This window comes from Asterias amurensis, chromosome 2 (genome assembly GCF_032118995.1).
Source record: "Asterias amurensis chromosome 2, ASM3211899v1".
In the NCBI taxonomy this organism is placed as follows: Eukaryota; Metazoa; Echinodermata; class Asteroidea; order Forcipulatida; family Asteriidae; genus Asterias; species Asterias amurensis.
The window spans coordinates 19314533-19326670 of NC_092649.1; the positions used below are offsets into that span (position 1 = coordinate 19314533).

Sequence of the window (12138 nt, forward strand, 5' to 3'; positions counted from 1 at the left end):
ACATCTGAAAGACACAGCAACAATGGTTTTAAAAGTGTCTTGCTAAAGGACATCAGTGTCACGACTCTCAAAACCCACACTCTGCTGATCAGAAACACCTGTGCTTTTATCCGCTCAGCCACGACATGGCACATCTTTTAACGTTCACAAGTCAGCCATCAGTTTATCAATAGAATGTCACAAAGTTTTCATCAACCACTTCAATAAATCAATTAGTATGTTGCATACTCTACCATCTCTCAAAACGGCGGTGTTCAAAATCAACAACGGTAGCAATCAATTTAAAAACTGTCTCCGCTATAATCTCTTCTTCAAAAACATTTAAAGTGGTTCTGTCAAACCTTCAAGGGCTCAAGGAAAACTCCACAACCATTGATTATAAAAAACAGATTGCAAATAAGGAACATCTTTTAGAATGGAATGAAATTAATTCAAAACCTTGACATGAACATCTCCGCAGTAATTTCTACTTAAAAACATTTAAAGTGGTTCTGTCGAACCTTCAAGGGCTCAAGGTAAACTCCACAAACATTGATTAAAAAACAGATAAAAATCTTTTAGAATGGAATGAAATTAATTCAAAACTTTGACATGAACATCTCCGCTGTAATTTCTATTTAAAAACCGTTTATAGTTGTTCTGTAGAACCTTCAAGGGTTCAAGGAAAACTCCACATCCATTGATTATAAAAACCAGATTGCAACAAATAAAATATGGAATGAAATAAGTTCAAAACCTTGACTGCATTTTTGACTTGAGATTTTATTTTTAAATTAAAAATTTTTTACAACTTATTTCAAGACTGTTACGGCCTGACTTTTAAAACAATTCTTTGCTGGGGAAGTTCATTTCAAGTTGAGGATTCACGGAGGACAGACAGAAGAAATCAAGTCTTTGAAGACAAAAACAATTTATTGCTTCGTTTTGTTTCAATCATCAATCGTTTCAAAGGTGACTACAGACTTCAAACAATGGATCTAAAGACTATTATTCTTGTGGTCAACATCATCATAGTAGTTTCAGCTCTCGTCGGAAACGGCATGGTGATCGTTGTTATGACGATTAGATACAAACAGTTCAAATCTCTCACCAGTAAACTCATCCTTCATCAATCCATAATCGACTTCATCTCTGTTGCGGTGTTTTTTCTACTAGAAGTTGTATTCCTTCCAATCATATTGCCAGGGATTCAAGTCAGAAAAGATTTTCTCGGTGAGATACTTTGCCGGTTTTTAATCTCTGGTTATTTTACCTTGGGTCTGACTGTCTCGTCCACCTACAACTTGGTGATCATTTCACTGGAGCGTTTTATGGCTACTTGCTACCCAATCAAACATCGTAACTCCTTCACGTATTTCAGGATCAAAGTTGCTATGAGTGTGGCCTGGGCTATTGGCTTTACTAGCGCAATTGTTTCACCATTGGTGATGTTTGTTAACACCGAAGGAGAGTGTGAAATGAACTACAACTATATGGATATCTCATTTGCGTATAGTTTCACACTTAATTATCTAATTCCAGTAACACTTATGACATTTGCTTATGTCCGTATATTTATTGTTCTTCGACGCAAACTGAATGACGGTCAACAGCAAAGGAACGGAGTCCTGAGTAAGGCTAAACGAAACGTCTTAGAGACAATGCTTATCGCTGGGATCTTATTTTTCATCTGCTGGACACCGATGCAAGTGCTGGGATTTCTCATAACTACAAGAGCTATTGACTACGCAATGACAGTTGACATGTTCCGTGTTTTTACAGCTGTAGTTACATGTAACATGAGTGTCAACCCTGTTGTTTATTGCTTCAAGTACAAACAGTTTCGTGACCAACTTCTTCAGCTTGTACGAGGCCGCTTCAATCGAAACAGAGTCCACACTGTGGAGTCCATATCCGTGGAACAAACACAGGAAACTGCAGCCATACAGGCTACACAAAACTAACAGTATTCTCTACATCAAGTGAGTTGTGTACTGATTTGCACATATTTAGTTTGGCATCTACATGTATCACTTATTTATGTCCAGACTCAAAACACCTACTGCTTTACGTCCCATCCAAATGATGCAGCAATAATGGTTATCTTACTTAAGGACACAAGTGTCACGACTCAAACCCACACTCTGCTGATCAGAAACATCAGAGCTCGAGATCAGGGATTTTATCCACTCAACCACGACAGGGAACATCTCTAAACTTTCAAAAATCAACCTTCAGTTCATAACTGGAAAGTCACAAAGTTTTCATCAACCACCTCAATAATTCAATTAGTATGCTGCATACTCTGCCATCTCTCAAAACGGCGGTGTTGAAAATCAACACTGGTGGTTACCAACCTAAAAACTGTCTCCGCTATAATTTCTACTTTAAAAACATTTAAAGTGGTTCTGTTGATTGATTATAAAAAACAGATTGCAATTAATTTAATTCTCGTAGTAGGGAATGAAATTAATTCAAAACCTTGACCGAATTTTTCGACTTTAGATTTTTTATTTTTCAATTTAAAAAAGAGAAGAAATTACTTGAGTCTTTACTATTTATTTCCAGACTGTTAAATTTATTCTCATGGCCTGACTTTTAAAATAATTCTTCTCTGGATATGTTCATTTCAAGTTGAGAATTCAGGGAGGACAGACGTAAGGCATCAAGTCATCGAAGACAAAAACAATTTATTGCTACGTTTTGTTTCAATCATCAAATCGTTCAAACGTGACTCCAGACTTCAAACAATGGATCTAAATAACATTACTCTCTTGGTCAACATCATCATCGTAGTTTCAGCTCTCGTAGGAAACGGCATGGTGATCGCTGTTATGACGATTAGACACAAAAAGTTCAGCTCTCTCACCAGTAAACTCATCCTTCATCAATCCATAATCGACTTCATTTCTGTTGCGGTGTTTCTTCTACTGGAAGTTGTATTCCTTCCTTTCATATTGCCAGGGATTCAAGTCAGACAAGATTTTCTTGGTGAGATGCTGTGTCGGTTTTTAATCTCTGGTTATTTTATGTCGGGTCTGACTGTCTCGTCCACATACAACTTGGTGATCATTTCACTGGAGCGTTTTATGGCTACTTGCTACCCAATCAAACATCGTAACAGCTTCACCTATTTCAGGATCAAAGTTGCTATGGGTTTGGCCTGGGCAGTTGGCTTTACTAGCGCAACTTATGCCCCTTTGGTAATGTTGGTCAACACAAAAGGAGAGTGTCAATTGAACTACAACTATGTGAATATCGCATTTGTATATGGTTTTACACTGAACTATCTCATTCCAGTAACACTTATGACATTTGCTTATGTCCGTATATTTATGGTTCTTCGACGCAAACTGGCCGACGGTCAACAGCAAAGGAACGGAGTCCTGAGTAAGGCTAAACGAAACGTCTTAGAGACAATGCTTATTGCTGGCATCTTATTTTTCATCTGCTGGACACCGATGCAAGTGCTGGGATTTCTCATAACTACCAGAGCTATTGACTTTGCTGTGACAATTGAGCTGTTCCGGGTTTTTACAGCTATAGTTACATGTAACATGAGTGTCAACCCTGTTGTTTATTGCTTCAAGTATAAACAGTTTCGTGACCAACTTCTTCAGCTTGTACGAGGCCGCTTCAGTCGAAACAGAGTCCACACTGTGGAGTCCATATCCGTGGAACAAACACAGGAAACTGCAGCCATACAGGCTAAACAAAACTAACACCCATTTCAGACAGCAGAACCAAATAGATAAGGAGCGACTCTAGGTCGACCCAAAAAACTTCTGGTTTCAGACAGGCGATTTTAACATAACATTTACATTGCCTAGGCTCATGACAAGTTCGACGTCTGAAACCAAGGCGTTCAGAGTCGTTCCGAACAACTGCAACAGTCAATCTTTTGACTTCTAGCACGTCCAGTCACTCCTAACTGTTCCAGACTTCAAGCTTTTCATGTACAATAATTCAGAATTTGGTTTGGAGCAACTCTTGAGCGCCTGTCTAAAGCTGTAACAATATTCTCTACATCAAGTGAGTTGTGTACTGATTTGCATATTTAGTTTAACATCTTTCACCTATTTTTGTCCAGACTCATAACAAACAGTGATTCAACAACACTCTCTGAGAGTGAAACACTACTGTTAAATGACCTGTAACACTCAGGCCTGATACTTCACAGAGGCAACAAAGGCGATTGCCTCTATGCCCCCTGGTCATTGCCTTGGTGCCCTTGAAATGCTCCAGTCGAAATTTACAACTTGCTCATAGCGTGCCCTTTACCAAGGAGAAACTGCCTTGGTGCCCTTGCCTTTTAAAAAATGAAGCATACAGGCCTGATTACCCCTATCAACGGACTCGTTCTCACTATTTTCTGGAAAATGTAGCCGAAAGGACTTTTTACGGTCTGTTTATGAACCTCATGGTCGGGGCTAAGACGGGTTTGATCAGGATGGTGCTCCGGGACTTTGAGCCTGATCAAAATATTTGGGTGACCATCTCGTTCTGCATTTAGACAGATTGGCAAAAAACTTAAAGCGAGGGGGCGTACAACGAACGGAATGGAACGGGAAGGCGTACAGTGAACGGAATGGCCATACTATGGACGTGCTAAACGTGGTGCCGTCAGGGCGTCATGTACATGTGGACACAGACAGACTTACTATGTTTGCAGCACAGTCATCCCTTTTACAGACCTAACTCATCACCAGAATTTAAAAAAACTAGGGTCGCATAATTAAAAAATGTACATAGTCCCACATACCTTGCAGAAAGTACTGTACCGTGTGTCTCAAAAAAACCTATACACTTTTGAAATGGCTGCCAAATAAAAAGTTTGATGATGAAGGAAATTGTTTAGGTGTATGGATAGCTAATGTTCTCAACTTTCACATGGCACCAAAAAGTCTGAAAGTAATTGATGGTTGGGTGAACACTGCTCATTTTTGTGAAGGGTTGAAAAATAGGCTGTGCAGGAATTAGCCTTCCCTTCGTGAGAGGTAGTCCTTTGTAGCTTAATACAATTCCATCCAAGATGTCTGCTACTTCAGGTCAATGGGTAACCTGAAGAATAAGTAGCCAACATCTGTGACATTCCTGTTTTCAACAAGCCGTATTTGAATAATCAATTTACTTAATCCCCATCTGGTCTTTAAGAAAAAACAGTGAAATGTTCAACTCATCTCACAACAACTGAAATGTTGGGTGAAAGTTTTTATTCAAAGTTACAGATGTGTGAAAAAACACAGTTTGTAACATGGAAGTTGCAACATGTAGCCTACCATCACCCCATCCTGACTCACGTGATCACACCACTGAGTCTACTAGGGAAAGTTACAATGCTAAAAGAACAAAAATACAATTCCTGTTCACTCATGAATTTAAAAATGATTTAATAAACCATACAATTCACTTAGCAAACCCAAACTGATCACATTTGATAATTTATCAAGGAAGGCTAATTCCTGCGCAACCTATTTTCATACCCTTCACTAAAGTGAGCAGTGCTCACCCAGGCATGAATTATTTTCCTGACTTTTTGGTGTCATATCAACGTTGAGACCATAAGCTATCCATACGCATAAACATTTTGCCCTAGAGTCGTATAATTTTGATTCGGCAGCCATTTCAAAAGTGTATAGGTTTTTTTGAGACACCTGGTATGTTAAAGCAGCTTGAGTGTCACTGAGTGACGGATATGCACGCTTTTTAAAAAGCCACTATTATTATTATTATTTCTAGCTCAGCTACTATGTATATTGATGTATGATACCAGTTAAGTAATAAATATCATGTTGTTCAGAACTTTGTATGAACCTCAAATTGGAGACTTGATGTTTTTCATAGGAAAACCCAGTACATTCTCGTTGCAAATGCGATTACAAAGTAAGCAGTGATGCTTCAAATGGTCTCAAATCCAAAGACAAAATTTGAATAACCTGCAAACCTCCTTCAGACAGATGGGGAAAAAAATTACAAGGGTTCAAGGATGTGAACCTGTTTTAAGGTTGCATTCAAAATAGCCATTGTAAAAAAAAAAATTATCTGAAATTGTTTCGACCCAGCCATCCACCACAAATTTAGATTTTTAAATATTTGGTGTCTTAAAAACATTATCTATACCCTGAAGAACAAAGTAATGCCTCAATTGGACCAGATATTTCAGATCAAAAGTCCCCAGCATTAGTAGTTTTCAATGGCTTTTCCTGGCTTAAACAAAAAACATTATAGTTTAATCAGGAATTAAATTGACGATCTTGGCAAGCTGCATATATCTACTTCCTCTTTTTGTTGTCATAATTTGTGGTTTTTTAAATAACAATTGAATTTTGATCATCAGGTTTTTTTTCCGACCGAACACCAACAATTTGGAGAAAAAATAATAAAATTTATTAAGATTGACTATTCTGAATGGCCCTTATAGACCCATTGCATGACGTCACACTCTCAAAAAGGAGGCAGATCATTGGACAATAGCTGTTCTCTGTGCGTAAAAACGTGTGCAGGACCTCAGCGTACCTGTAGCGTTTCGCGTTATGCAAAGGGGAGCTATTGATTTCTTACACAATACAGAAAGCGCCTCCGAACAATGCGCATAATTTTGGCCGTCAACTCTCTTTTGTGTGTATACGACATTGACACCCAAAATGACAACCAAGATAGGCACATACGCTGAGCGTAGTGCAAGGGGTCTACAAGCTAATTGATTGGTTCTTACCTGCAGCGGCCAGGTTCTTGGCTCGTAGCCGTAGCTTAGCTTCTTTCCTCTGCACTGCTTCAGCTGCTATCTCAAATGCTTGTTTCTAGATTAAACGATACAAAATGGTGAGTTTTATTACGATCATCAATAACAATTGTTTATGAAGTTTCAAAAACTCAGAAATATTGACTGTTTCGAGTGCTGGTAAAACCAGTACTCCTTTGATTCTGCTGGATTGGTCTATATTCCCTCGGCGACGTCTCAGAAACCAAGAAGAAGCTTCTGCTATGGGTTTCACAATGGTTGCTATGGGATAGCACAACGATATACGCCTCTCTTAATATTTATGCATGAGGTACGCCACAATGCTGACTCAAAACAAGGCGATGGGCGCAGCCACTGGAAGTGATGGGGGACGTGCGCCAATGCCTCATTTTGGGTAAGAATTATGACGTCATGCATAAATATTAAGAGAGGCGTATTGGTTCCTATAGAGTCTATAAGCGACCTTAACTAAATTGAAGAGACAATCCTACCCGTTCAACTTGACTTCCGAAGTGACCCCCAGAGCATTCCATTTTTCCTCTGCTTCGTCTTTGAAAAAACAAACAGTCCGAGCTTACCCAGGGAGTCGTAGTTTAACCATAATTTGATAAAACCCCATACATTACACTCAGATAGACTCCCAGGTACAGAGTAGTTGCTGTTGCTACGAATATAGTTTCACTGGTTGCTATGGGTACAGTATATTGGTTGCAACGGTATAGTGTTTCAAGCTTGCTGATTGCTATAGGTATAGTTTAGAATTTTAAGAATGAGAAATTCCATTCTGTTTAAAAAAAAACTGGTCTTTGAAAATAATAACTTTTCTACACAACACACTTTAAACAAACAATCTTGTTATACAACGATAACAAATTGTGAAGTTTATTGGTCGAGAACCAATCGCGTGATATAACACAAAGACGCAAGTTACATGGCTATGAGGACCAGGTAACATGAAAAGTGATGTACACCAATGTACATCACCTTGATCGTTCCCAGTGTTGGTCGATTTCCAGCGCTGTGTACGAAACACACACGGGTTCGAGGGAACAGTGAATAATGAGTTTCTTACTTGAACTGTTCGTCTGCTTATTAAACTATGCATACGCCGCCTCATAATGTTCGAGTATGACAACAGAACTTCGAGAAGAGGGATAAAAATGTTACCAAGGTATAACAAAGCAACTGTTGCACGCTGAGACTGGGGACCGTGGGTTTTGTACACCCTCGGTGGCAGATAGCACCCTCGGGTGTACAAAACGCCATGGATCGCGTCACAGTGTGCAACAATTGTATATTGTTGCTCAGTTTAATGAAATGCAAAATAAACCAGTTATTGGAGGTTTCACTTCACCTGTTCTTCCTCCGCAAGCTTGGCGTTGGATTCTTCCAAAAGACGCTGAAAGGAAACAAAGAGAGAGAATAACTTAATATTGAATTTTCCTCGTTCATAATTTATTTAAAATTACCAAATTATTATTATTATTATTGGTGCCCCCCTCAAAAGTTCTCATAGACTTGAAGATTTTTAAATGGAAGTGCACTGTGAAAAAAAGTAAAATGGCCTTCTAAGCATGCTACAAGTAACAACATAAATCCCTTCTGACTCCCCCAGTTATCAAAACCAATACGTATGGCTCCTGCTCTTTCCAATATGCAGTAGTTCAGTTATGGAACAGTCTTCCAGAGGTTGTTAAACAGGCTGAAACATCAGATCAAATCAAAACCCTGGTGTAAACACATCTGTTTACTTTGTACAACAACTGCTGATTTTCCCTTCACAGCGCCTTGGGACCTCACGATGATGTGCTATGTAAAAACCGTTTAATATTATTATTAGTGTGGGATTCAAGTGTGGATTTGAATCCCGACTGTGATGCTTGTGTCCTTGAGCAAGACACTTAACCATTATAAGCTTCTCTCCACCCAGGGGTAAATGTTAATGGGTACCTACGAGGGCAGAGATGGTTCTTGTGATTGACTCAGCTTAGTGCGCTTCATATTTGGTGGCACAGGCTGTATACTCCCCAGGGAGCTGAGACGGTTTAAGGAATGATTTGAGGCCCAGTGACCAGTGATGACAATGTTGAAGCGTCATGAAGGTCACTGCGGGACGTACCTGATCGCTATATAAGAAGCCATTATTATTATTGTTAAATATTACCTGTTCTTCCTCCTCTTGTCTCTTGATCTCAGCTTCTTTCTTCTCCATCTCAATCTTCTTCTGCTCCTCATCCCGCCTCTTCCGCTCTGCCTCCTCCTTCTCAAGCTCCTCTTTGGTCTTGACTGGCTTCTTAATCACCGGCGCTGGATCCGACGGCCTCCTGTCCTTGTCCCTCCTCCTGTCCGAGATTCTCCTCTCGGCTTCCCTGTCCCCGTCTCTCGTCCTACCAGATGTCTTCTCTCGACCATGCTCCGAGGCATGCTTCCCCTTGTCCTTCGCTTTTACAGCATCCTCTGGTAAGATAGCCTTCTCCTTAGTAGTTAAGACAACCTTCTCTTTAGCAGAGTCCGATCTAGCACGCCCATCGATTGGTTTTGGTGCTTCTTGTTTAGTTGGTGTTTTCGGGTCCGGAGATGCTGCTCCTTTGCCGCGAGTACCTCTGTTTGCCACTCTCTGTGCCGAGTAAGACTTACCCGCCCTGTCTCTGGCAGAGTCTTGGCTTGGTGCGTCTTGTTTCGCTGAGCTGGTCTTGCTAGACTCTTGCCCGCTTGTTGATGAGGTGGACTTTGCTTCCGTCTTACTCTCCGAAGTTGAACTCTGACCCTTAGCGTTATTATTCAAATTCGCTGTGTCCTGCACACTCTTCGCTCGCACGCCTCCTTTCTCTGTTGTCAAAACTTTCTCAGTTTCTTCCGGAGCAGGGTTTGGGAGGATCACTAAGGACTTCACTGATTCAGTGATGACCTTAACATCATCCACTGAGTCCACATTTGCTCCCCCATCACCACACTGACCTTTGACATGTCCAGTCTCATTTGTATCTCTCTCAGAAACTAGAGTAGGTACCATCTGGTCAGCTCCATCTCCTGAGGATAATTTTGAACTACCGGAATTTTCGGACAGAGGCGAGTCTTGAGTGTCACCTTGCATAGATACTTTTGATGTCTCCACAGTCTTCTTTGTGTCTTCTCGTTCAATCAAAGTGGATTCCGTTTCATTTTTATCGTCTGTAAGTTCTGCTTCTGTGTTTGAAATGCTCTCATTGGGATTTATAGTATCTAATTGTGGTGACTCACTGACGTTTTCAATCGAGACATTATCAGATGGTTCTTTAGGCGTGTCCGACTGAAGGATGGGTGTCGCGAGGTCATCGGAGGAAACAGCTTCTTCAAGAGGCTCCTTCTGTGCATCCATGAGATGGTTACGTTCTCCATCCTCAGCCTTCAACGGTGCATTCTCACTGACAGGTTCTTTTGACACTGCGACAACGTCATCTATGATTGCATCTTTGAGGGTTGCAATCTTTGCTTCAGCGCCGTGGCTGCTGTCTCCTTGGCAACGCTCATCTGATGTTCCTGGGTTGTTTACATCTGGGCAAAATTTTTTTTAAAGAATATTATTAAATTTGTTAACACACTGAAAGGTGCATCAAGTAGTCAAGTTAAAGGCACTGGTCACCTTTGGTAATTGTCAAAGACTAGAATCCTCACTTGGTGTATCCCAACACATGCATAACATAACAAATCTGTGAAAGTTTGGACTCAATTGGTCATTGAAGTTCCAAGAGAAACTCTGCCCATTTACACCGCTAGGTGAAGAGAAGCACTTGCAGTCAAGTGTCTTGCTCAGGGACAAAAGTGTCATGACCGGGATTCGAACCAACACCCTGATGACTTAGCCACAACAGTTTGAATACAAATTTGTACAATGCTCTTAACCACTCAGCCATGACCTTGACACGAATCATTTAAAATGGGTTTAAAAATGTGAGGTTAGAGACTTGTATTTCTCCCCCTTCCCCCCACAATCACAAGAACTCGTTGAAAAATGAGTGCATCGCCAGTGTTGTAGCCACGGTGGGCAGTGCAGGGTGGGCCTGACCAGAATGAACAAATTTCAACCAGCACTCTGAGCAAAATACACTGTGCTGCCCAGCAAAGATTTCCCCTCGATTGCACTTCAGAAATGATGGCCCCATTTATGTGTAAACATGAACAATTTTGTTGAACGGCTCACCCTTGGTGAACTGTTTTGGGTTTAGAGCCCACGACTAAACTTGGTCTATCTACAGCACTGTGCCACGCAAAACTCAGTTGACCATTGAGCCCGATTCAAGCTCATCTAAATAATCACCTTGTACAACATCTTGGGAGCAATCCTCGCTGGTCCCTTGTTCCTCCGTCAAAGCTTGAGACGAGGAAATAGAATCATCATTGGCTCCATCAATCTTATCTCCAACAGAAAACTCATCGTTGTTGACATCCTCCTTCAAACCCTCTTTGCCGTCTAAATTTGTGGCCATTTTCATTCAAGCCATTTTTCAGTTTGAAAATACAATAGTCTGTGATAATTTGATGTTATTGAAAGACAAGCAGTGAATCCATCTTTAGATGCATGTCTCCACTGATGAAACTGAAAAAAAATTAAAAGAGCAAACCACTGAAATGTTAATACATAACCAATGAACACATTGTGTGTTAGGTAATCTTTTCATAGTATTTGAGGGAACAAAGCGGGAGGAGGGTTACGTTCTCCACCGCCGGGAGAAGGGTTACGTTGTCGCAACTAAACTAAGTAAACTCATGACTACAAAAGTATGTAGGTCTTCTAGAGTATCTCATTTGAGTAAATTAGATACTAATTTATTTTGTAGGGGCCTAACAAATAAAAAAGTGATGGGTAGCAGGATACGTAGATTTGTTTAAATTAGTTTTTTTAATTTTACTTTATTTAGTGACATAACTTTTCAAATTTTATTTTTTAATTTAACTTAGTGACACAAGTGGAAGAAAACAATACTTCAACAACAAAAATAATGTGCACTTTCATAGGATGGTTGACATGATATATTCTAATCGAGAAACATGCTTAATATACCTCGGTAATGGGGTTTTTACAAACCACGTTTTACCTCCAAGATCCCGCATAGTACAACACACAAATTTACACACACATTCCCACACAATGCACAATTTACCATCCCCCCTCCAAAACAAGCACAAGTTAGGCAGAAGTGCTTTGGCAATTAAGTTGGTTCCTAAGTTTTATTTCCAAACAAAAAATTAGCCCATAATCGAAATGAGCTCTTACAAGAAGCCAATCGTCGTATTGGCAGAGATATTTATTGAAAAGAGGGTGGTAAATACCGGAATAAAAGCAAAGAAAATGCACCCAACCTACCTGGAAATTCGCCGTGGCGAGTTGTCAGGTTTACATGGCCAACCTGTGTCGATTGGTGGCGCTCTTCATCATT

General features: G+C 40.2%; 1 protein-coding gene across 1 annotated transcript in view; it reads right to left on the minus strand.

The window, feature by feature from the left end:
* Positions 1-12099, minus strand: part of LOC139951996 (regulator of nonsense transcripts 2-like) — a 51642-nt gene extending 39543 nt beyond the window's left edge. Inside the window, exons 1-5 of the mRNA XM_071950973.1 lie at positions 12066-12099; positions 11019-11297; positions 8886-10255; positions 8076-8120; positions 6695-6779 (exon numbers count right to left, since the gene is read on the minus strand). Coding sequence (XP_071807074.1) covers positions 6695-6779; positions 8076-8120; positions 8886-10255; positions 11019-11193 — 1675 coding nt within the window. The 5' untranslated portion in view covers positions 11194-11297; positions 12066-12099. The remainder of the gene's footprint in view (positions 1-6694; positions 6780-8075; positions 8121-8885; positions 10256-11018; positions 11298-12065) is intronic.
* Positions 12100-12138: the final 39 nt, after the last annotated feature.